This window comes from Falco punctatus (assembly GCF_963210335.1).
Source record: "Falco punctatus genome assembly, chromosome: 2".
In the NCBI taxonomy this organism is placed as follows: Eukaryota; Metazoa; Chordata; class Aves; order Falconiformes; family Falconidae; genus Falco; species Falco punctatus.
In genome coordinates this window covers 33,970,967-33,998,582 of record NC_137581.1, presented here as the reverse complement: position 1 = coordinate 33,998,582, position 27,616 = coordinate 33,970,967, and the positions used below count along the sequence as shown (strand labels likewise).

The 27,616-nt window shown below is 35.6% G+C and overlaps 1 protein-coding gene across 1 annotated transcript in view; it reads right to left on the bottom strand.

Moving 5' to 3' along the window:
- The window catches only part of VWA8 (von Willebrand factor A domain containing 8), a gene marked incomplete at its 5' end in the record, with an annotated part of 184,294 nt that overhangs the window by 124,671 nt on the left and 32,007 nt on the right, over positions 1-27,616 (bottom strand). The window contains 10 exons of the mRNA XM_080376822.1: positions 6,005-6,118; positions 6,895-7,055; positions 11,890-11,967; positions 12,050-12,184; positions 13,482-13,613; positions 19,812-19,916; positions 22,815-22,923; positions 23,255-23,304; positions 23,722-23,886; positions 25,880-26,047. Of these exons, the coding sequence (XP_080232948.1) occupies positions 6,005-6,118; positions 6,895-7,055; positions 11,890-11,967; positions 12,050-12,184; positions 13,482-13,613; positions 19,812-19,916; positions 22,815-22,923; positions 23,255-23,304; positions 23,722-23,886; positions 25,880-26,047 (1,217 nt within the window). The remainder of the gene's footprint in view (positions 1-6,004; positions 6,119-6,894; positions 7,056-11,889; positions 11,968-12,049; positions 12,185-13,481; positions 13,614-19,811; positions 19,917-22,814; positions 22,924-23,254; positions 23,305-23,721; positions 23,887-25,879; positions 26,048-27,616) is intronic.

The window sequence follows — 27,616 nt, the reverse complement described above, 5'->3', positions numbered from 1 at the left end:
AAGATTTGGTGTTAGTTGATTAATACAGAGTCTCTATCCTTCTATTAAATGTTTACTGACAACACAAGTAGCAGAGCACTCTCCTAATAATATGCGTGTCCTTCTTTTGACATCAGTGTTTATTCCAACCAAGGATTACCACCACTGCTCTTGAGAGGAAGATCAGAACACAGTCTGTTCAGGATGATTTTAGGGAAAGATTTTCTTGTTAGCAACACATGGTTCTGAGCAACTGAAGCTTGTTCTAACAAAAAACCCCACAGCAACAAAGGCAAAACAGTATCCCTGATGCCACCTTGCAAAACCAAACTATTTTTGGTAATTTCTTCCTGTAATATGATTTAATAAATTTCATTTTCTATCAAATTTTATGCATTGGGAATTGTTATAATGCTAGAACAACAATGACCTATTATTGTGTTGTTGGTTTTTTTTCTTAAATTTCACCACAGTCTGAAATTAACAGATTATCTGAAAATCCACCAAACTGGAAAAAAAAATATCCCACAATGAAAAAATGAAGCAAAAGCTAGAAAATGTAAGCAATTAAAAACTTCTATTGCTTGCTAAATTCACTCCCTGACACATTTTATATTTGTCTCATCTACTGTGTGTTCCCTTTCAACCTAATCGCATGGAAAATAATCCAGTCTGCAGGGCATTAAAACCACGCATGCATTATGAGTGACTTCTTTTAGCTTTTGAACGATCCTATTATATACTTACTTCTAGATTTTCCTATAATAGCCATCTTTCTCCTCAACACACCAACGTCTTATCATCTCTGTGCAGATGTGTGTTGGGGGGTGGGGGTTAAGGGGGTGATATATCCACCCAAACAGGTTAAACTACTGCATCATAAAACAAAACAACTCTTCACTGCTTGTCTTGTAAAGGTTGTGTGCTACCTTTACAGTAGCCATCTCAGTGAAGTACTGAATCATTACAGAAGAAATTCTAAGTAGAAATCTTGGTTACGCATAGTACTTTAACACACTTTCTCTTAAATCTCTGAACCTGTTCAGGGAAACAATCATTACATGAATAAGAATCAGCAACTATAATTTCCTTCTATGTAAGAGATCTTTAAGGACCATCTGTCACTCTCTCCTCAAACCCATAAACAAAAATATTTCATTTCCTCAAATGGGTGAATGTCATCTTACTATGACTGTTTGCTAACTTAACTCCACAGCCAAACCAGCACAGGAAAGGAGAGAGGACAAAGTACTCTGTGTCCACTGCTAGTTATCTTGTAGCTTATAGACCTCCAGCACACCAAGGAGCACCTCAAAATCTCGCAAGGGCAAATGTACTGCATGCACTTGTTTAGTCCGGACAGAGCTATCACACCCACCAGTCTGAAGCTCTTCTCACAAAAATGCTAGTATACATTACAGATTAAGAAATGTAATGCAATAATAGTGAACATAGAACTCAATGATAATAATTATGATAACTTCGAGTAAGAATATATTTCATTAGCTTTTACAAAGGTAAAAAAACTTTTAAATGAAGTTGTCCGAAAATATAATTTATGAATAATAGTGTCCTAACCTGAAAAACTTCAAAACAATCTGAAAACTGAACAATACTTTCCTCTTTGTCCAGCACTGCTAATAATACCGCCACGGTTTAAGCATGTTCACATTCTCTGCTGTAATACTGTTTACATTTGTACACAAAGGGATGTGATTTCTTTAGACCATAATGTGATCTGAAATACCATCCCTTTACTCAAAAAAATACCTCTTATCAGGGTTGGAAATGAAGTGACGGGTTATGCAGTATTCTCCTTTCTATTCTACTACACATGTAAGTATTATTACTATTGAAGCACTAAAAATTCAAGGCACTAAAACTGTGTTGGGTTTTTTGTTGTTGGGTGGTTTGTTTTTTTTTTTACTATCAAGCATTTTCATATAGGAACATGAAAGCTTAGTACAAAATGTGTCTTGCTTGTCTCAAGAAGGGAGACCCTAAAACTTCTCCATAAGTATCTTAATTTTTACTCTTCTTAGAAATGGGGGGAAAAAAATATTTAGGTGTGTCAAATCCTATTACAAACACAGACAAAAAAAAAATACATATATGTATACAGGAGTTTTGGCTCATCCATTAGGAATAGTACTCCTTTTCTCTGTAATAGATTGAAATGGAAATTCTGTTTTAAAATTCCATTCACAAAGTACTGAGTCCAAGTAGTCTACTGAAAAGCATTATCAGTTGTTCTTTTCCATTATGAAAGACGTATCTGTTTTTACATAACTTACAACAGCATCTGGCCACCTCATTAATGAGTCTTAAATGAAGGGAACAGAGAGTAACAGTGAGTTATTTTGTATTTATGCATAATTAGAAGCAGCACAGAAGACAGAAACTGCAAACTATACTACAAATAGTCACTACAATCAAGAACACTCACACACAGCAAAGCTGACCCAAACGGGGGGCGGGAAAGAATTACATACTCCACATGCTCAGTTTCTCTGACACATGGCAGTAAGGTATCAGTTCTTCCATATCACAGCTGCCTTCCAGTCTCCAGTTATTGCTTTTCCTGAAATCCTGAAGATGGCCTTGCCCTCTCATAATCTACTGATTTCCTAACGAAGCTTTTGGCTTCTTTCAAATTCTAGTCCTTCAGAAACTCCTCTTTCTCTTGATCTCATACCTCTTCTGTTCATGACTATTTTCAGCTACTTCATTCAGGTTCTGCCTGACTGCTTAATCTTTCAAAACTCTGTCATGCACTTTCACTGAATCATTGATGTGCCTCTCAGTACGTATTTTTTTCTTCCTCTGTTTTTCGTAAGAACTATGTTAATACATGACATCAGGTAGCTAATAGAAATGTTAATAACAAAATAGAAAGTTACTTATGTAACTTAACGTGTATTCTATGTACTATATTGGTTCCCAAATGAAAATTGAGGTTGAACGAGTGAGACTCAGGGGAAAAAACTCAGAATAAATCTCCTGATTAAAAGAATCAAGCCTTGAAACCACTTTCTATAGGGAACTCCCTTACTGGAAAATTAACAGTAGTCTTAATGTGTCACTTGGACACTTCAGACTCAGTCCCAGCAGAACTAGGAATGACAGCATATATTCTGCAGGCCTGGCAGAGAGCAACTGTACCAAAATTACTTTAGTCAAATCCAGTAAATCAGGATAAGTAAAGCTCTCTTTTTGTCTAACATCAGAAATGCAGCTAAAGCCACAAGCCACAGCCATTGACTTACAGCAAAAGAGACAACATTTCTCATCAATATGGAAAGCATCTCCCAATCATGACTCAGAAGCAAGAATCTGTCCACCCAATCTGCTAATAAATTCAAGGTACAACATATTCTATATAACATCTCCAAAAGGCCATCCTTGCAGACAAATGAGGGGTGGTTAGCACCATCGTTTTCTTAGTCTGTGATTATATCAGCTGTCAGTACACTAAATATCATTTGATGAGAAGATGTCTGTAGAGAAGTGTAATCTGCACAGCCATTCTGCAACACTGGAAGGTACTGAAGCTTGCAGTGACAGGTGACTGCTGCTGAAAAGGATGAGTAGCAGGGAAAAATGCTGTCCTGGAATCGAAGAGCAATTACTGACATTGTATCCTGGAGCCAGTGAAAGGTAGTGATGTTTTCAGAGTGTGTAAGGGACTAAAACCAGGATGAGGTCCTGAAACACTTTCAGCTCCTCACAGGTTGATGAGAACAGTGCACTCTCTACAGAGGGAGTAGTTCAGTATGCCAAAGCAGCCCATAGCCAAAACCAAAGCAGCAAATACATGCTTGCATTACCTTACCCGGGCTTCTTTTAAGTCTGTACAGAAGAAAGCTGAACAAGGGCCAGCCAGATCGAATGTTTCACCTCGGAGAAGATGGGATTCTCAGCACAATGGACTTCAGCTAATTCAGTACCAAGAACTTTCATCTGTATCCCAGATAGTGCTAAATAGTCACACTGAGCTTCCAGAGGCAAGAATGCCTACACAGTGGGGTTTCTGTTTGTTTGTTTGTTTTTAAGATCAAGTACTAATCAGAAATGTATTCCTGACAACAGCTACATCTCATTTATGTCTCAGAGGGTGAAAGCTCATTGTCAGTCAAATAGATAATTAAGAGCTTAGCAATCCACAATACACTAAGTTGCAAAACATTAAGGTGGCTAGGTAAAAGCAGTACATTGTTAACTCAAGGAAAGGGGGACAGCATTCCAAGGAAAGCCAAGCACTGAACAGTGGAACCAAAAGGTTACTCAATGACACTAAAGGGAAATGTCTACAGAGGTGGGCACAGCAAGAAGATGGATCTACCGAATGGTCATTAAAGATGACAGCTTGGATAGTTTTCACAGTCTAAGAAATAATGAAGGTCATAAGGGAGTCCACTGCCAAAACAGCCATAATTACAATAAACAGGGAGATGTAGAATCCAGATGTAAAGCTCTATTCTTATGAGAGAGATTTGATCCAGGAAGAGGGGTAGTACTGAAGATGAATGTGTGATGAATTGCCTGGGTTTTTGGACTGTATTGGCAAGAACTAAAGGTTACCGTACAGTAAGCAAAACAGCACAGATGCTACCCATTCTGCCTGAAAGCACCCTGGACAAGACCATGAGCACAGAGCAGGGAGAAGACTCACACAATGACTAGATGTACTTTGAAGTACAAAGTCCAACATAAAGTTGGGATACCATCCAAGATGGATCCTCGGAGCTTTTTTGCTTCTCTTTTCAAAGTCTGGGCTTAAAATCCTGATAAACAGAACACTTCCCTGATACATACTTCTTCACCCAAATAAAATAAATGCAGGAAATGCCCATCTAGCTGGATGTGTGGCCTCAGCAGAGTGGATACAATTTGCAACAAGTAGGCTTAGATTACACCACACCTACAAAAAAATCAAAATAAATTCTATGGAAGACTTAAAATGAAATTTGTTTTGGTTTTGGGTGTTTTTTGAGGGGAAAAAAACAAACAACAAAACCCAAACCAACCAAACAAAAACCCACAAGAAACTAAAACAAACAAAACCCCCACCACTGTATTTTGGATCAAAAGGGAAACAGAAATAACAAAACAACCAGGCAGTAAAACAACTTTCCTAAAGAGCTGACTACAAAGGAGGTCAAAGAAAAAATCTTATTCAGTAAGACAATTGAGAGAAATGGGGTGGGCACATCACAAATGCATCCCTACTATGACTGATGAGGCTTCCTCAAAGTTTGGGCACGTGCACACCCTGCAGTGTAAATATGAGCATGGACATCTGATATAAGACTTCAACTGTTTTTTGCACGTTAGGGTCATTTAAGAATCACAGTATGTTTAGCTCCTTATATATTACTGAGTATTAGATCACATTTCTTTTGATGTACACTCAACAGTATCCCTCCCATTAACTAAACTTGGTCAGCAGTGTTTGACTATGTATCAAATATGGCCTCAGAGGACTAAAAAATGTTTCTGTCTGTGGAATGTTTCTAGCAGACAAGTGGAAGTGAAGAAAAAAAAGAATAAGCATAATGGGTCCCTACCCATCCTTAGGATTTCCTGCCCCATATTAGCTGTAAATTAAATACCAGCTTTCTAGCTAATGAGGCAAAAGTAAGTAACAAACTGTATTTAACTTCAGTTCAGTTTTATTTTCCAACATTCTTAACAAAACATTCCAAAATTAAATATTATATACCATTATTGCTATGTTTTTATGTACTTATTTCTCTTCAATTTCTAACTCCTTCTGTTCAAGGACATTCAATGTTTTCCTTTCAGTTCAAGCACTCTAAACAGGATATAATTTTCCCATGCCACAAAAAGAAAAAAAGGTTATGAGGAAACTGATGTTTAAAACATGCTTCTCTTAACGATTATAATGTATCAGTTTAATAAGGAAGCATTTTTTATGTTTTTTTAAAGAAAAGGAAAAAAAAAGATTAAGCTTTTCACGGGATGAAATGCTGTTTGCATTTTATAGTTATAACTGATACTTTACCTTTCCTGTAGTTTCTCATCAGAGAGTTGTAACTCTTCTTTCAAGTTTTGGTATCTATCTTCCCTTAACAATCTGGTGCCATCATAAAGAGTCAGTTCTCTGTCATGTATTAGTCTATTTGAAAATAAAGAATAAGCTTTATATATCCTTTGATTACTTTTTAAAATACATACCAACTAGAGCTTACTTTTAAAGTGATTCCAGTCAACGTGGGTCATAGTAAAAAGTTATACCAATTTAAGAAGCATCCAGGTGTGCAGGTAAAATAACATGCGTAAGCAAACAGTGTCAGCGCATGGTCAGTTAGTCCAATTAGTTTAAATAGATATGGTAAGAAATATGAAAAATAAAAAAATTCTGTCTTACCAGTGGAGCGTACATAAATGGCATGAAACAGCCATTTTGTTATACTTGTACCAAGTAATATATTAGTTTTGTCTCTTGAATATAAATATAAAGTATGCTTTCACATATAACCACAATGATCATATTCTAATTAGAAGTGGAATGCATGCAAAGTATTTTAAACATTTTCTGACATATAGCATTTTCAAATCATTGTGCAGATAGTACTGACTTTAGATTTCATAAATTTAGAGTACAATCTACCTCATTCTTCAATTCAGACTTATATTCTGATTTTACAAAAATTGTAAGCTGAAAACTCCTATATTATTATAGACTTACAGAGAACATGAAATAACTGCTTCTAAGTATCGTATTTAAGACTGAATGTTACATATTTTATGAAACTTCAATGCTCAGCTTAATCTTTAAAGTATTCTTGAAATTTAATAGTCATATTCATCAGAAGGAAGTTAATTTCTCAGTATGCCTGTGCTCAATAAACAGATCACACACAGCCAACTTATCCATGCTCATATCCTGACCTTTGAAGTACAGCTAGAGTGCCTGGGTTAATTCGATGAATGCCATCAAGAATAACAAGCTTTCCTTCCAGAGCAGCAGTAACAAGTGGCGATGGTCTCCAAGCAGTGTCTCCATTAGGAAGAGTATACCTTTGCTGTAGCAAATCTCTAGCCGTCATATCCTGTAAGTATCAATTCATCAGAAAAACACATTTATGCTCCTCATCTGCAAGTACATGCCTTCTCCTTAAAAAACTGCATTCTGTTTTTCCTGAGAATATATCCAAAGAAGATCAGTAGGAAATCTTCAATTACTTTTCCAAAGAGAATTAGAAATACACACCCACTATATTAAATAGTCTTTGGAAGTTCTAGACTTGCCAATATCACCTCTTTGAAACCAGAACAAAAGCCTTCCTTCCGTCCCCCACCCCCACCCCCCAAATGCAAACATATGACAATTTGTACACAGCTTTGTGTACAGAAGGGGGCAGCAGTCTACACCTGGAACAAACAAGTCATTTCATACAGAAGTCACCTGGAAGAAAAAAGATTTCATCAGTAATCTGGAACACAAACCAGCATGACATTCCACCTCTCAGCAGGAAAATGCAGTGGAAGCATCAAAGAATAAAGGACAGAGGAAGAAAGAAGCCAGTAATGTGTAAATTATCCTAACATCCTAAGTACCCAGTATATCACAGAATAATGCTCAGGGACAAATCAAAACCAAAGGCAAAACCTAGCATATCCTCCAGCAAACATATTTTAGATGTTCCATTACAACAGGTAAGCACTAGAGGAACAAAGATGTAATAGCCATTTTGTGACCCGGAGGATGAATTCCTTCCTCAAGCTGTGCTGTGAACACAACTTAACCTAAAATCAGATGAGAAAAATATTTTCTATTGTAGCTGTAGTTTTTGCATATGTCCTTTTCACAACTATAAAACCTTTGAACTTTAAAGAATAAAAATAGAACACATTACGTCATATGGCCTGAATCATTTCCTCTTCCCACATTTCCTTAAAAGCCTTAAAATAACAGGACAAAGTCTAGTCCCTTTACATTTCTAAAATTTAAAGTCACACATTCAAATCCACCAAATAGACTGTATTTTTATTGTTGTATTTCTGTTTTTTTACTGCTGTGTTTGCTCTTTTCTATATTATTAATGAATTAGACTGAAGCTGGGATATGAACATTTTTATCAAAGCCAGAGAAAAATGTGGTTTTAGGACTTGCATCAAAGTGTGCATTCAGTGGCTAGAAAATGCTGTATAACTGAATATTTAACTAGCACACCTCTGATAATTCATCTCTAGAGAAATGAAACAACATACAGTATGAACCAATTGGGAGCCTATTACGCTATACAGAATGTTCATCTGTAATGCCAACAGCCACTTGAGAACCATGCATTAATTTTCTGGAGATAAACTCAGAAGTATATTTTGCTGCAAAATATTTTCTGAAATATTAAATGAATTAAATGGTTGAGTGAGATTCAATTTAGTAATTCATTAAAAAGAAGTATAAATTGCTAACACCTGCACAGTTTCTGTAAGGGACTTGTTTCACGGCAAAGTACCTGCCCAGTGATTTACTGTTTCTATTTACTTACTCTAAACCAATTTTAATATATGATACTAAAAATACAACATTATGAGAGAGAATGTTATAATACACTAACACTAAAAATCCCTCCCTTTGGAGTGGAGGTAAGAGAAGTACATGAATTATTTTTTTCCCCTTACTTTGAGCAAAGCAATGGCGACATTATATTGCCTTGTGAAACAAAATGCTTATTTCAATTTGTAGCAGTCATTGTAACTTATGTGTTGTACACTGTGGGGTTTATTTTCTAAAAAATCTTGTATACAGGAAAAAAGCTTAGGAGAGAAAACAAGTAGGATAACTTTTGTTCCACTCCCTTCAGCAGCCACAGCAATATAAGCCCCCAAACTAGCATTTTCTCATGGCTCAAAGTGCTAATCATGTTCTTGGCAATTATAAGGTGAAAAATCTATGTTTCCTGCTCTTCATGCCAATTTGGACTCATATTTTGTTAGTATTTCTCAAATAAAAAATTGGAAGGTATTTTTAAGGAAAAACTATGAGGTCATAAAAAAAATTAAAAAAAGAAATCCTAGAAACAAAAACATGACAATACACAAACACTAGAGATGTGCTTAAAAGACTGTTTATACTGGGGAAGAAGAGGACGGAAAACTCTTACAACATCACTTTGAATGCTGCTTTATTCCATCACCACCACCACCTCTTCCCCCCGGAACTCTGGGGGGAGAAAATGTTTTCTTTTAATCAATTTAAGTGAAAAGTTCCCTAGCTACAGTCCACAAAGAACTAGCTGGCTGCTGCTTCTCATTTACTGTTGCTTAACTGCATTGAGACAACCTAAACCCAAACCTGTTCTAATCAGATGTTTCCTTTGTCAGCAATTTGCCTGCATGGAATTGCATATAATAAGTCTGTATGATGATGTAGATACCACAAATGAGACAGGAATTGTTCTTTGAGCCAACTGTTAGTATAAGAGATGATCTATGTGCTCAAAAGGTTTGGGAACTCTTGGTTTAGCTAAATTTGATTTTCACAACATGAAAAGTTTTAGAGGTTTTTTTCTGTGAAATCAATATAAAGAGCCATGCCTTTTCATACTACTCAAGTCCTTGAATAAACTTCAGAGGGAAAGAACAATGATGCAAATATTAAAACTAAAAGTAAACATTATGTAACAAAATCTAAGAATTCATTTCCTCACAGAGCCTGAAGAAAAACGGTGATACTGCTTCAGACCAAGATGCCCCACTACTTATCTATATGCCTGCTGAAGTTACTGGGGAAAAAAATGAATAGGACAAATAAAAACCTCCTTAATTTTAGAAATGGATTTAGAACAATATGGTGCGTGCCTCAAAAAAATCAAGACACTTTTCTGAACTAAAGCAAAAAAATCTGCTAAATTGACAGCATTATCAAACTTTTCATAGCCTTCATTGCTGAATTACTTTATTAATACATTTAACATTTATTCTGTCATTAAATTATCCTATTACTTTGCTATGCAAAACCCCTGATATGTTATCACATACTTTAAGAAAAACGAATGCATTCTTAAAATTCATCAGAAGATGTAGAGCTCAGCTACACTCAATCATTTTTTAATACACTGCTTCCTGTAAAATTTTTTGAGATTACTGAAGACATTGTAGATAGGAAATATCTGTATGTATAGATACACACATGGATCTTAGGCAGACTTGTCTACACAGGAATTTATAGTAAACGAGCTCACAGTCTTTTATTTGCCTTAGTGATAGTGTTTGGAAACACTATCACCAAAAAGCCTCTCCATAAAAACGCTCAGCTCTCTGAACTTGATCAAATCCTGGTGAAACCAAAGGAAAGGTTCACTTCAGTGGGAAATACTTCAAACTCTTGGCCTAGGTTTTATTTCTGTAGGAATTACAAATCCCTCTGAAAGAAAGATGTTTACTGAGTAACTAATTTAATTGTCAGTTCTTCTCATGTGTCTCCAAAAAGGAAGTCTACTGCTCCTATTCAGTGAAGCCACACTAATTAAAGGTAGAATGTTGAAAAAGAAGGGCCATGTTTTTAACCAAATAATTGTTTAATATTGCCGGTGAGTACCCAATATCATATTGCATGCAACAAAACAACTTAGGGTGTACCTGTGTTTTGCAACCCATCAGGTTACAAAAAAGTAATTTTCCTGGGATGTTTTAAAAATGTGTTTACAGTGTCAAGTCCAGAAAGAAGTACGCAGTCTAGCTGGACACACTCAGTTCTGGCTCAGAATCTACACACCTTTCTTAATACACCACTGTATAGAAGGTAATAGGTACTGCTGTGAATCCAAGTATATTATTATGAATATGACAGTGCATTGATGAGGCTCTGTAGGTTTGGAACCCAAACCTGGCCAAGTTGAAGCGTAAGAAAAGGGTACAAGTCGTCTGTCTAACTCCATCAACGGAAGCAGTTTCAGAGTCTGCGCCTTTATCAATTGAAGCCATATAGGGGGAAGGAAAAGCAGTGGGATCCTGTGTAAGGAGGTCTTCAACATTGCAGGAAGACATAAAATAGACTGTCTGTCCTTTTTCATCATCAGGAATATTTCTCTTTTCCCTCTCTTTTCTGTCTGTTTCAACACTTCAAACTCACCACCCATTTCTGTCAGGATCTCCCCCCACATGCTGTTGAACTAAAAAAAAAAAAAAATCCCCAGAAACATAAAACCCATTATGTATTCTCAATACAATAAAGAAACTCTTCCATGATAAAAAAAGTGTTGACAATAGAGACTTCCATTAAAGATTAAATAGTATATTGAATAATTAAAAAAAAAAAAAAAAAGGAACTACAAAAGGTCTTCTGGAAGCATTCAACATGCATGAATTACAAGGGATCACCACTCTGAGCTAAACACAGAAAACATACTTCAAAATGGAAAAAAAACCCCACCACCAAATAGGAGAAGACACAGAAGACGAAGTTTTCTTGATGACACTCAATCATCCCAAATCACAGAATGAGTTGACAATTCTCTGTGGCTAGGAGAGAGACCATTTTGTTGCTCCTTCACATTCACAATGAAGTCAACAAAATTGAAGGAAAGCAGTATCAGGGCTAGTTTATATGTAATAACACTGTACTATCTGTATTGCTTCAGAGTACCCCCTCTATTTAGACCTGCAGTAAGAAGAGATTTTAGATGAGCATTCTAACACAGAGATTAAAAAATGCTAATGATCAGAAAACTTCAATAACTTTGAAATCTTTGCTATCCTTCATTTTTTTAACCCATACTGGTGATTATCAGTGATTTTAAAAGCTGCAGCTATGTATGAACACAGCTGCAGGTTTTAAAATCACTGAGAGAGAAAGAGAATATACGCAAAGGATCAACGTCTGTGTATTATATTTTAGATCATATTTCAAGCATGATCATAAGCAGACAGTTTCCTTACCTGGTAAAGCATGATAGGTTCTATGCTGTATCCCAGCATATCAGCAAACTCCTTAGCAATAACTGTTTTGCCACAGCCCTAAAAAGTTAAAAAAAATGAGAACTAGATTACATTCTAAGGAACTTGGGGAAGGAGGGAGAAAAGAAATTTGAATTCTTACTTTTCCTCCAATTAAACACATATCTTTAACCATATGGGATTGCATCATTTCTGCCAACAGTCTATTATGGCTGGAAGTCCTTACGAAAGTATCTGATCGAGGATGCTTTTCTAACAGCCCAGTCCCAGCTGGAACCTGTAAACAAAAAAAGACAAGAAAAAAAGAAAAAAAAAAAAAAAAAAGCTACACTGTAATAACTTAGGCTTTGTATGGACCAGGTTATGCTTCTCCAAACTACTGTAATATTTTGCTGACTGTCATCCATCAAATCTAAATCTTTCACTTAAAAAATATTCAATCATATGATTTCAAATAGACAACCTCCTTTACACCTCCTTCACCCACTCTTCATGAAAAGAAAACCCACAAAAACCACCAAAATGTGAACCAATTCAATTACAGCACTGGGGTCTTTAAGGAACTTGAGGCTGTTCATGCTAGAGACAAAATATAAAACCCACAATACTTCTTGCTCATCAGAGAAACACAGAAGAGAAAGAGCAATTTGTATTGTGAAAATCTGAAGGAACTACTTTGACCAGAACTTTGGAGAATTTCAGCTGTTCTCCATTTTAAGGCAACTGCTCTATTTCCACTTCCCGTTCTAGTCTGGAAACTGTTTCACCTGCAAACTCCTTATGCCCTCCTGTTCCCAAAGAGACATTCTGCAGACCTATTTCCAGAAGTTATCACCCACATGTCAAACAAAAGCAAAAATCTTTCCCTCAGAAAATTGTTGCATCGGGCCCTACAAACTCACCTTTTCCTGACAAATTCCCATTTGCTGCTGTTCCCCTTTTCACTTCATCATGATACAAACTCTGAGGATATTCCTCACCAATGTGAATATGATCTCTTTATGACTCCCACTAATTCACCTTCTTCACAGACTCTCTAGACCTCTCCAAATTTCAACATCAACTTCACATTCTCAGATCAGCATCTGTTTCCTGAATAAGACCTTATTTCACTAGCAGGTCAAACTTCATTGGAAGAAACTCAAACTAATCATAGTTGATGTGATTACTTTTGCTCCATTTTCACAACATCCTGTATCAGAACATTACCAAGCACTCATTAGATTTTATTTGGAGTGTAGACAGACTATTGTTTTTATTACAAGAAAAAGGGAAAGCAGCAGCACGAGCATCCCAAGTACTCTGTTATTCTAAACCAGCACCTCTTTTAATAGAAGAAACTTAAAATGAATCACATGTAGGAAAGTATGAGTTTATCTAGAAATAAAATCTTGCGTATCCATAATCCAATATTCCAGTATCTAAATGCTTTTCTCATAAATATCATGTGTTACTCTACCAAAAATATTCAGTGCAAAAGAGTTTTAGCATCAAATGTCAAATTCTTGATAAGATGAAAACAAGTTAATGATATCTAAAAACATACACAGTTTGATGGATATATAAATTCATACCTGGAACGTCACTTCTTTTTCACCAATCTGGACAGTTACATCAGCCTTGAAGGGTTTGTTTCCATGTACATTTTCTACTTTTGTAATCCTTCTGGGAAGCAAGTGACTTTCTGAATCTTGAAGCTCAAAACGCTGTAGAATAAGGGGGTGGGGAAAATTAATTATTAAATAGAGCTTTCTGGTTTTTAAAACTGTTCCTTCTGAAAACAAGGCCAGAAGTATATTCAAGATTAATTGCTTGTGAAGTCCTAAATCCATTTACTTCAACTTTTACTTCACATACTGGTGTTCACATTCTTGATGGCCCATAAATTTTACATATAAAACCAAAGCAAAAAGATTGTATACCATCTACTTATTGACTCTAGTGACAGATGTAAAGTGAAAATGTCATATGGTGACTTTGCCAAGTCTTAGCCTGACAGACCAAAATAATAAGAGAAACAGATGATAGCCTTTAGCGTGTGTAATAATAGATCACCTATCTCTGCAGGTCATTACAACCAATTGCAGATTTGAACATCTGGCTACCAATAAAAATAACCACCAAATATTATGTTTACTTAGCTCCACAGCCTTATCATACAATGAAAATTGAGGACAACTTGTACAAATTAAGCCTTCAGCATGTTCTGGGTATATGAAGGACAAAACCCGTGAGATTTGTCTTCCCAATCTTTTGAGCATTATACTCTACATTTTATGCTGTATATAGAAAGCATGAAAACCATTTTAAAAATCCTGTTAAAAGTCTATTTTGCTGGAGAAGAGGAAGTCATATCAAGGGGGTTTGTGCACAAAAAATCCACTAACTGAAACTACTGAACTCATGGAGCGATTTTATTCAACAGAGTGAAACCTGAGTAAACAAGAGAAAAAGGAGTATTATCCAACTCCTTAGAATTCTTAGAAAAAAATAATTTTTAAACAGAAGTCATTAATGTAAAATTATTCTTAAAAAGCACATCATTTTATTACTATTAGGATTCACAGCACTGCCTGTTAAGTCGAAAGAAAACTGACATGCATTCGTACAAACACTTTAGCTCTGTTTTGCAAATTCCCATTCTGGAAAAAGAGCCTACAAAAATGTCACGTTCAAACATGAATTTAAGATAAATGGGCTTTAGTAAAGGGCTGCACCAAATTGTGTTTTTATTGTAACAGCTGAGTCTACTTCAGATACCATTAAACCTCTGAACAACAACAGAGGACAGGAATGCCTACTGAGTAGTATCTCAAACTATGATTCTAAGAAATTCTCCAGCTATGATTCTGTGAAATGAACTACAGATGTTCTCACTGTTACGGCCATTAGTAAATTATAATATTCTTACTAAGTTAATGGCATTTTGGATAGGGCCAAAGCTGCTCATGCACAAAATTGCAAACTGCCTGTACACTAAAATGCCTTAATCAGATACCAACAAAAGAGTGAGCAAGCAAGATTATCTGCACCAGCAGCCTCTGTATCAAACAAGGAAGATATGGAGACAGCAGCAGCAGACCTTATACATCCAAAGGTCTCAGGAATCTAAAAATTCTAGTGTGTTTTTGGGGGTTGGTTTTTTTGGTTAGGTTAGGCTTTGTTTTGGTTTTGTTTTCTTAAAATATTGTTTAGAGTTTTACAGCTAGCCTTTCAGACTGTAAATTAGGACAGTGGAAGAGCACTGTCTATCTCTGTAGAGGTTGTTACTGAATTTATACAGCTTTCACCTAACTGAATTTGTACAATTTGAATTCACCACATGTAAGCATGGAGCAGCTGCTGAACTAGATAATGTAGTAGTTAAACAAGTTACCACGCTATACCTGGACAGGAGCAGCAAACAAAACTTTCTGCGGCTTTCAGAGTAAGACAGATCTCTTTTGATGCAGTTCTTCATTTAGAATTAGGATAGCTAGATATGGAATCAGTGGCATGTAATGGATGTACAATACATTAAACATACTGCTGCCTGAGCCAGAAGCAACTTCCCCTATACAAAGTCCAAGTTGATAGCTGCAAAGGAAAAAATATTTGTGGCTTGGAAGGACAACTCTTGAGCACATTCAGTATCAGAAAGTCTGGGAGATACTTGGAGAGCCAGAAGTGGGCAGCCTCATTGTCTCAGACTCAAAAGGAAAGAAAAAGACCAGCTGCCAAAAACAAGGGAAGTGGTTTGGCAGTCCATAATCATCAGGCCATATTCTGCATGCCTACAAACATGTGAGAAAAGGCAAACTGTAAGAACTAGAAAAAAAGACGAAGAGGAATTCTGAGCACTTAGAAGTATCTAATGATCAGTAATGTCTCAGCATGGAAACTGCAAAGAATATGCTGGTGATCCAGCTGGACAAAAGAATAGAGCGCTTAAATGAGATGGATTTGCAGGTAACTGCTATGCTGAGCCACAAGACAGCAAAGCTATCCAAAAGAAGCATCCATAGGCAACTGATCTTTCCTGAAGATTCTCTGCATGGGAAGGAAAGAGAGTTTTTCAAGGAACAAGAGGACTGAACTGTTTCACAAGAAGCAAAATATGAACTGCTACTGCAAGATGCAGTGGATAGACAGATGAAGTCAAGACAGATTCCACTACAACCGTATGTATTGGCACTAAAGAGCATTCCTTTATGCAAAACCCCAAAGATTATAAATTACTTTGGGGGGAGTAAGAGAGAAACAAATCCTTCCTTCCAAAATCTGCAACAGAAATATCTTAGAAGTGAACAGAATTGCCTAGACAAGAAAAAAAGATTCCAGTTTTCTGAACTATTTGTCCACTTTCTATGAGGGAGTGCCTATGTAGTCTGAAGATTCCCTACTGCAAGGCAGGGTAAGTTTTCAAGGAGGACGTCAGGTAAGATTAAAGTGGGTGTGCAAAAGTGAGGCAAAGGGAACAAACAAGTTTTTATCTGATATAAGATCAAGACAGTAAACAAAGAATTAACCAAGACATGAAAAAAAATTAAGAAGTTCTAGAACAGTATTAGTTAAACACTTCGATAGTAGGCTAAAAGGGACTTGCTCATTTATTAAGATGAATCTGATCTACATGTTGCTTTTAAAACCTGATAGGAAGATTCTCTTGATTAGAAGATTAAAAAGAACCAAAACTGTGCGTGCTTCTGACACTGGGGAAAAAAGGCACACAAAACGCTCATGAGAATTGAAAAAGCAAACCCAACATCTCTGATGAATCTTAAGTAATATATTAAAAGCTTACAGAACAATGAAGAAATAAGTATAGAACAGTTGGGGTCTCTTGTGAGCCACGAAACACAGCCTAAATGAAGATGATGATGTTTATAAATGCCTATATATAGTAGCATACAGGAAAAACTTCAATACTCTAGGAAACATAGGTGCTTAAGCTTGTTTTGAAATGTTTAACTGGAGGCTGTTTTCCTTGAAAGCAGTGATTTCTCTATATCTTAATCTTGTAAAGAAAAAGCTTAAATAATTTTTTTATTTAATTTTGTAATCACATTTCAAATGTTTAACTGTCAAAATAATTTGTCATGCCAAAATTTCATGCAAGCACAGAATAATTTTAAAGGCCAGAATTCAAACCAAGTCATATTTTTCTTTGCAAGATCTTCTAAATTAAGATCTTTGTACACAAAGGCACATAATTCTCAAGTTTATTTTAGTACTTCTGTCCTGCCTGTTGCAAGCTAATGAACTAATGAATGCTGGAAATTTTACCACTTGTACAAATGTTCTGTATCATAAACACCTTTCAAGATCACTGCTAATGCTGGATTAGTGTGCAATCCATAAACACTTTTTTTGATGCTAACTGGTTTCAAACAAGGCCCCACATTTCAAACCATCTTTACACATCCAAGACTAACACCATAACAAACTACTTTCTCTCACAGGGAAGGTATAAGTCAATATTTCACATGAATTCATTACTGACGACAAGTATTACAAGGAATACACCTAGGTCTTGGCAGAGTTTCAATGAGCAAGGAAAAGATTTATACAACTTGAAGATAACGTTTGGGAAGACAGTGCTTTAAGAATATCATCTCTTCAAGAAATACGCACAGGACCTGAGAGCAGCCAAAACTGGCTGTTTAGCCTAACCGCTGGCTACCTCACTTCTCAGCTCTGACAGCTGACTGGACTGGAAGACATCCTGAAATTAAGATACTATCATCTAGATATCAGCTAGATTACTACTTCCCCCAAATCTGTCTCCAAGTCTAATGCCTAAACCTTGCATTTTATTATATGAAATTTGTTTTTATTTTCTTTAAATGTTAGCTCCTGTTAAGAAGTGATTCAATTCATGCAAGTTAACCCATCAATTGCAATATACTTCCAAGTACTTCTCTTTTCAAGTCTGGATACCTCCCAGTGAAGACTAGCATTTCCTAACTACATTCTGTTACAGAGGCAAGTATTCAGTGGCAAATATTAGCTGGACACTCTTTAGAAATCTGCAGTAAGACAGAGTAAGAAATCGCCTAGCTTCTGCCAGATTCCTATTCCTCACATTTCTTATGGAATGGAAAAAAAAAATTCTTATCCATATCTAATACAGTTCTGGCACTGCTATTACTGAAATATCATTATAAACAAAAGTTCCTCAGTACAACTAGTAATTTTCTGTATTTCTTAAGGTTCATTGCTTAACAGGATTTTTTGTGTGCAAACAGAATAAAATTCCAGATAAGATTATATGTACTTGTTGACATAATAGGACAAGTTCATTTAAGTAGTGATGAGGAAGAGTACAAGAAAGAAAAAGAAAGAAAATAAACACAGAAAAATGTAAATGATAAAGTGATAAGGAGCTCTTTGTAAGTAGAGGATCATTGAGAAAGAAGATTTTTTTCTTCTTTCTATTAACCTGGCCTACGCAGGAAGCAAAAGCATACACAACACGTAAAATTAAATAAAAGAAATGGAAAATGGAGTAAGCTGATGGTACTGAACAAAGACATTCACCATCCAATAGGGCAAACAAAGTGACCTGAAGGATTTAAGATAAAGGCATATTAAGAACAGAATTCACTGTTACTACTCTCTCAACAGACAGAAGTCTATTTTCACCCAGACCATGGTTCTTACGGGCAACTTCAATCACCCTGACATGTGGTGGAAGGGCAACACAGCATGATCCAATCAATCTAGATTTCTGAGGCTGCCTGGAATAATGTCTCAACACAGGCACTGTATTGGCTAGGCAGGGGTGATGCATAGACGGTTCCTGCTATTCACAAACAAGAAGCAATTGGTTGTGGATGTGGCAATCAATAGCAGCCTTGGCTGTAGCAACCATGAAATAATGGAGTTCAAAATCCTGAGGGGGAGTGATGAAGGCAAATAACAGACTACAGATCCTGGGTCTTAGGTCAGATTGGCTTATTTAAAGAAGTGGCAGATAGGACCCCACAGGAGGCAGATTTGAAGGTTCATGAAAGCTAGCAGGTCATTCAGGACAACCTCCTTTAAATGCAAAGACTGTCCAGCTCAAAACTCAGCAAGACAAGTAGGAGACCAGCCTTTTCAAACAGGGAAATCAGGACTGAGTTCCCATGAAAAAGGGCAGTATATGGAAGGTGTCAGCAATGGTGGTCTACAAACACTGCCCTGACATGTATGCTAGGTTTCAGGAAAAACTAAAAATCACTAGCTACAAATATAGTTACTTCTAAGTATGCATGTACAAATAACTTCTAATGTTCAGGTCTGAAAGAGCTGGGTAAGATGCTCTAAGCTGTGAATGCTGATTTTCAAAAATATACGTAATTCCTATGACACACTCAAAAATGAAAGCAAGCCAACACTGTGCTAAAGTTTTACACAAATAAATGGAATAAGCAGCATAATTATAGGTTTTGTAAGCTATTATTAAACATGCACAAAACAAAACAGATCTGACCAATAAGCAACAGAAGGCTAACACAGACCAAAACCAGAGATTAATATAATCTATAACCATGCTATATTGAATGTGTTTTGTGCATGATGATTCTATTGTTATTTTAGTATCCCCTCTTAAAGTCAGATGCCAGAGGCATTTCTTAAGCATTTGACTACCTTAACCATGTAAGTAGCTACTTTCAATTTAATTAACCACTTAAAATGAATGTTTTTCTGTAGTCTTGAATTGAGGTCTAAATATTCTAGAGGACATAGAGGTTTCACCTTTCAGTATAACTAAATGTACTAGCTTATGAAGGTTGGTTTCGTTTTTAGAAAATGGTTTAACATCAGTAATAACGTAGCCATTTAGTTTACTTTTTTTTTTAATAGAAGTACTGAAGTAACATTAGTGAGAACTACTGTCATAATCCATCACTCCCTGGAATTATATGTGCAATACTTACTTTTAATGCATCTTTGACTGCAGTCCTGCCTTCCTTTCCAAGGAAAACATTATAGGGGTAAAGCCGGTCAATAACATGCTGGACTGACATCATAGGAAAGGAATCCTAATTAGAATGAAAAAATACAAATGAAAAAAAAAATGATTGGTTCATTCTATCCTCACCCATTAACTTGAAAATACTATATAGCGCTGAACTTAAAAGAAAACTGTAAGGGCGATATACAAAGGACCACTATATGCAGTATTTGGTCAAATGTCAAAACAGGCATTTCTCAGGTGCTGTAATATAAATGTCTGAAGTAGATTAGAAGAATTATGACCTAAAAATTACTTTCTTTCCTGTGCATAAATGGAAGCTGCAGTAACTGGCTCAGATACCTAAAGACATTTAAAATTAGGAGAGAAAAATCGTATCGCAGGTAACCAAGTTTCATAGTACTACAAGAAAAGAATCAATAGGACAAGAAATCTATACTAGAATAATGATCTACTCATTCACAACAATTGCTAGTATTTAATTCTGATTCTATTACATCATATTGTACTTCACAACATATTGTACTTCACAAATCAATTGCTAGAAATTTCTGAACAGTTTGATCAAAACTGTTTTGTTTTGAAATGAGTTACTAAGTATGCCTGCACTTTCTACACATAATTAAACCAATTTTTTTCACTATCACCTTGTTAGTTTTTAAGTACTCTTTTATCACTTGCTGCCTGAACTAGACAAAGATTCAATTATTTTGCTAGAGTAAGAGAAAGAAATAGAAGCACATTTATGACTCCTCAAGAAACATATGCATAAAGCCTTTTGTGATGGAAAAGTGTTTTGAAACCCCTAAAGTAACACTTGATTCTTTATTTCAAAAAAGACTTGCAAATTTTTAAGGACTACTTCTGTGTAACACCAGAAAAAACAGTCAGTGGACTGGTACTACTTTTTTAAGCCTTCAAAGTAAGTGAAAAATAAACAATATAATTTAAATACAATCAACTGATTTTCAATTATACACTTGGATTTACATAGGCATCCAACTGAAGAGTTGCTTAGAAATGAAACCGAGATGCATACTTTATGAAATGCATAATTCAATTCATACTTTATAATCAGTAATGCTATTTATAATGTTCCATATTAAAAAAAGCTCAGTAAAAATAAACCATTTAAGGCACTGTAGTAAATGTACTGCTTAAAGGATCAGAGAGGCCTTTATTCCATTTTAAAAGCCCTCTGTGTATATATAAAGACATAACCTATAATATTATCTCAAATTGATATAAATTATAATGGCATGTATGAAATTAACCTCTTCAGAACAGCATCCTATAAAAAAAATTCTCCCTTTCAGCAGGCAGGAGTTTTCAACCTAATAAATACATTTTGGGACTGTGTGAATCCATGATACAAGCAGCAAAGCTAGTCATTGCAATGCATTCCCTCCACACTTTAAAATGGTTAAATCAACCAAGCTAGAAGTAGAGGATGGCAGTGGCCCAGCATATGAAGGAAAAATGTTGTAGAATCACTGAGAACAGTCACCTTAGAAAATCAAGTGATTAAAACTAATTCTAAAAGAAACAGCTCTTGTCTACTTAAAAAAAGACTGTCATACAATGGTAACACTTCACATTCTCTAATGTAAAATAAAATGCTTCCTTCATTCCATAGTTTAGATAATAGCTAATAGCTTAGGACTCATTTTCTTTCCATTACTCTGAAAGCCATCTGGCATTCATTTAAAAATAATTTTTCACTACAGGGCTCAAAGAATAAAAAGTTAGGATTTATTTTAAAATCCAATATGTATTTCTTTCCTAAAGCCCTCCAAATACTGTTTCATGTCCCTGAACTTGAATTTTAATCACTTCTTAACATCTGATGTAGTACCACTAATTCAGAAGAAAAAAAATTGTAAGTACCCAGCACAACTGAGGGGACTGAGCACCACAGTAATACAATTAGTATGTTTTAATGTATATAATCCAATAAAATATGTAGAAGTAATATGCCACTGAGCAGTACCACAGGTAAAATGATTACACAGGAGACACAACAGAGAAGTCTGTAGTCCTTTCTACAGACACCTGCACCTTGCAGAGAGGGTTTCAAAAGCTGTCCTGGTATTTTATCCTCCTGCGATGACCGTATCTTCCTGCGTGCAAAAGGGTACCAATGCCTCTCTCTTTTTATACAGATCTCATCTTCCTGACTGCCTTCAGGAAGCTCCTTCTGTTTTCACTTTGACTTTTTGCCATGTAATTATAAAGTCCAAGGGACAAAAGCCTGTCACAGAAAGCAGAAAGACTGCCACAGCCTTAGTCCTGGCCTGCCTGATCTGCCACTGTGAACTCAGCAAGTGTACACTTGTTATATTTCCCTGAGGACTGCTGCTGTCAAAGTATTGCATCTTCAAGTGTGCACAACCTGCATCCTCAGGTAACCTATGTTAAGTCTATGTTTATTCTAAATCCACCAATCAACCCAAAGACCTATTGTAGGCTTCATCTCATACAACTTAACTGTCTCCTATACCCACGTTTAATACTTGGGTTTGGTTCTTTTAGGTGTCAACAGAGAGTAATAGGTGACTGCATTACAATGTAATCAATCAGATTTACATAATGCACAGCATTAAATCAGAAGCACTTTCAGGTTGTGAGTTTCATTTCTCTCAACTGACTACCTCAGTGTCAACAGGTAAACTATAGATGCCCCTGAAGTACGGTAAGATGATTTTGCAGAATAAAAACCATTACTTTGAGTACTAAGATACCTTTAATCACATCACAAATCTTGTGTCATGACATACTTTGTCCTTAAAGTACTACCCAGAGATATCTGCCCAAGGCATTTCTCCCTCAAATCATCCTTAGGTTTTTTTCAGTTTTTTTTTTCAAATGTTCATGTTATTCTTCTTATAACAACACGAATAATCCGGATCAAATTTTGAAAAATTTTAAGCCCATACAGTTTCACAGCATATGTGTATGCACATACCAAAATCTGAACTGCAGCCGATAAGCTGTCTAAAGGAAAATCTGGAAGTCCCAATGTAGAAGATTCTTGAGAGCAGAGAGTTGTAGCAAAAGACAGGAGCTGAGAAATTCTGCATAGGAAAAAGTAATTACAGAGTTTTATATATGCTATCTATATTTAAAATACTAAAGCCTAAAAAGTTAAATGCAGTATAAGATGCTGAAACTATTTCTGAGTGCAAATAAGTAAGGTGTGATTGAATTTCTAAAGCATTAAGGATTCATTATATGAAGGCTGCATATGAAAAGCTGTGTGAGCATACACCCACGCACATTAAAAAAAACTTCTTCAGTTCTGGTCTCTATGCGGTGATAGAAGACACAAAAATAGCAAGGAAACCTGATAGGACGTTGTTTTTCTTCATTCATTCCATTTTTATTTTTTTAATTATGAAAAATTACCTCTCCGTGGAAATGTTTGATCCAATTGAATATAAGAGCTGAAGATGGTCCTGAAAATAGAACATAAAATCACAGAGTAAATTAATTTTGGGATCATACTGTGGGTCACAGCTCATGACGTATGAAGCATTTTATATTTTCCCCTCTAATTTAGACATGAGGATTTTACTTTCATCTTGACACAGAACTAATCTTATTTTTTAAAAAATAAAATAAAAAAGAAGAAAGATTATAAAATCTTTCTTTTAGGGTTATATGTTTTATGGAAGTTATTCTTCTGCTGCAGTATTTCTTGACAACTCTAAGCCCGTTTTTCAGGAATTTATTAGGCCCCACTATGAAAAATATCCATTTAGACAAACTTATTACTCAAGGATTCTTTTCAGAGGTGAGGCAAGTAAAACATAAACCCAAAATATTAGCTCTACTCAGTACAGGTAATCCAGCTCTTCTACTAGGACATTTACCTTGAAGGGCAGATGATACACATCTCTAGCCTGAAACCGAGAGCGAAGTGGCGGATCCAGAGGGTTACCAGAGTATTTAGGTACTGGCAGGCCCAACGCTATCACTCGAAAATCTTCACTAACCCGAACAATCTTCCATGCATCTAAGTCTGATTTTGTATGATCCTAAATTCATTAAAATAAAGCAACAAGAAGGAAAGAAAAAAACAACCACAAAACATTACATCATTACAAACTCACGATGACGTGGCTGCAGATTGACTAACAGCCCTGGTCCTTTAACTTCAATGTGGTAATGTTCTTATCTTTCATCCAGAGGGGCTAGAAGCATTGAACTAGTCTAATCTTTGGAAGGTAAAAGCAAGTTTTTTCCAAAGTGTACATAGATAGAATGATTGATCACGTGCAGCTCTCTAGCCTGTAGCAATTTTACTGAAGCCCCCACAGATGGTCAAAGCTGAAAAGGTATCATTACAACATTGTTTTCAGAAAGAACAGAAAATAAACAGACCACAAAATTTATTTTATTCTAAAACATTAGAAGTGGGTTAACATGAGCAAGTTTTTCTTCTTCTCTTTTTTTCCTTCTTTTTTCCCCCCACTTATAACTGTAAAGGAGACTAAAATCTGCATTAAAAAGTTTCATTTACAAATTATGCTTTATTATAAGCAATAATACAGAATTAGACTCTTTCATGAGGACACTAGATACTGTATTTCACTTGTCATGTAGAAGATTCCTTGCATATAAAAAATGCACTTGAGTATTCCCACATCAGTTAAGTCTTCCTTGAAACTATACATGAGTACATTTCCTGCAAACCTAGATGTACAGTAATTATTCACATAGACAAGAAAATTAATATTTACTTATATAATAAAATATTCCTCAAACAACAAAACAACAATATTATATTTAGTATTGTATCAAGAGATTTATTTAATTCATATACTATTAGCAGTGTGCCTGAGGCACTCATTTTGAAACATTTTATCATTAGATAAGTGTTAAAAAGGAAAAAAGAAATTAGGAAGATGCTTTGCATAATTGCAACCAAATCCTGTCTACATTTGAATTCTCAATTTCAGTCTTTAAATACAATTACATTTTTAAAGCTTACTTTTAAAATATAATAATAATGCTTCCAATAACAGCATCTACTAATTAAATACCATAAAACTGGTTTTGGAAAAGGCATAGATCAAAAAGATTTTAACCACAGATGAGAGGCATAAGAAATAATGATTTATAAGTCCACTACAGTACTTCAGCACAGCTGAAACTTCATACAATCAGGATCAATGACAGAAGGCTTACTGCACACGTCCGTCCTGTGCCACATGGGTCTGGTTATATACCTTACCACAGTTAGGTATGACAAGACAGAAACACGAGCAAGAAGGTGTCAGACTGTTAGGAGAGACTGACAGGTGTGTGATAGGAAACTACAGTACATGAAAGTAAGATGCAGAGTACTACTGGAAACTGTCTGATGAAATTTATTGAGGTCCCGAAATGCCTGAGAAGTATCCATTCAAATTTAAGCAGTAGGACTCAAAGCCTGAAAACAAAGGAAAATAGCTAAAGCAGCAATGGCAGATGACACTAAAATCCCATTTCGTAGCAAAAGAAAAGTCTTTAACCATTTCCTATAATTTAGATTGGCTGCTCTGTAAATTAAAGGCAAGACAGCACTAATGAGTACAGTGTCGCTCATCTTGACCTCATTTTTTTAGTATTCTAACATCTTAAAAGCTAAGCAACAGGGCTCTTGCAATGCTGAAGCATTATCTGAACTTCATGGGAACAATTTCAATTTAAACCTCTTTTCACAGGTATATTTAGTTATTGTCACATTGTGGCTTTCACATTTTAGAAACATACAGGCTCTGTACAAGGTTAACATGGACTACTGTTTTTCATGTGGACAGACAAGATACAGATGAGAAGTTGTTGTTGCAAGCAGTAGTTTGACTTCTCACTTAGCTTTCACCCTGCCTACTTCATTCTATGTAACACCCCAGAAAAAAACAACCAAGGAAACCTTAGTGAGATTTCCCCCATTTGACTTGTAACTACTCTCCTCTTCATAACAGTATCCAGCACCACCAAGAACAGGAAAAAAAGATGAGGAAAATCCAAACAGCATTTCCATACCTGCAGAAGTTTGTCATAACGCTCTGCAGACATGAGGAAACGACCGTCTTCAAGCTGCATTTCCCTATTCTCCAGTAAATTGTTTAACACTGGCAGGACATTCCGCTCAGCTTTCTCCAAACCCTCCAGCACAAGGATTCTGCCTTCAGTAGCTGCACGAACTGCACACTTCCAAAAAAACAAAACAAAAAAACCCCATTACACATCGCATTAAATCCTGCTGAAAAATAATTTCCAGGTGCATCCCAAACCAGTATTTATTTCTGTAGGAATCAATAAGATTCACATCAGTAGAGATCAGGAAGAGTGACAGCTGACTGCCGTAACAGTGCTGCACATTCATAAGCTGGACTTCTATCACCTAACTATTATAGGGACTGACAGGTATAAGTTCCAGTATTTCATACCAACAGAATAAAACTTAAAACCTTGGCAGACATTTTAGTGTATAACCAGTATATATTAATATATGTGGCATCCTTTCTTTTTGACCTTGCATAATATTTTGCATTGTCAGGTATTTTAACACCATGTAACAAATCTGGGACAGCTATTTATACTGAAAACATACAATCAAGGTGGTTTTACTTGTTTACATTAAAATATTTAGGAAAAAGTCAGGTATTTCTTCAGATTGCTCTTGTTATGCACCAGTGTAATTCACTCTCAGTATATTGCTTTAGTCCCACTAGAACCTAAGTCTATTGACACCAAACATGAATGAGAAAAACAAAATACTGCTATAAATAATCAGACATTAAAAAAATGTGATAAAATGTAAAAGACTCAGAATTATATTCCCTGACTGAACATGGCATTCTACAAAACCAGAATAAAAACATAGCCATTAACTTAATAATCTTTAGAAGCCTTTGGGACAGAAAGTTGTTTCTTTTCTGTATTTCACTTTATTAGTTGTTTATATGTGGCTGTTTATTTAAATGCATAATGTGGAGCCAAATGTAAAACTAAACTCTGGTGCTGGTAATTTTCTGCAACTTTCTTGCAGTCAATGATATTCACTCATATAAATAACTACACTTGGTATCTAATATGCACAATTACTGTCCAGTAAAAGACTGAAATTCAGTGCATTCTTGTCTACTTCCGATTTGCAGAAATCTAATTGGATAACAATGGGGCAGGTTTAGGCACAGGCAACATTTAGAGGCACCAACGAGTCTTCCTTTGCATTCCTATTACATTTTAAAAGAATTTTAGACACAAGCACAGTTGCAAAGGGAGAACAAATGAAATCTCTTCCCAGCATATCTCCCATAAACTCTTACATAAGAGCCTGTCATATAATGCTAGATGGAAATCTCTGATGAATAAATACAATGGATACCAAAACTTGGAACACAGAGAAGGAAGGAAAATGAGAAAGAATAATGAAGAAATACCAGGACACAAAAATAACAAGAAAAAGAAAGAAAGAAGAATGACATACGAAAGCAGATGTTTAAAGGACAAAAGCATAAGCCTAAACTAGAAACAAAGAACAGTTCAACACAACAAATTAACTGCTACATGGTACAAAGTGTACAACAGAATCAGAGATCCATCTGAGAAGATAAAGCCAACACTAAATGATAAGACTAAGTAATTTAGATCTTTATGTACAGTATAGAAGCATAAATAACTAATGACAAATTACCCATAACTTAAGCTTTTCACATCATCATTAAGATAGAAATAATTCCTGTATTTAATCTGGATTCAAGCAAATATTACTGA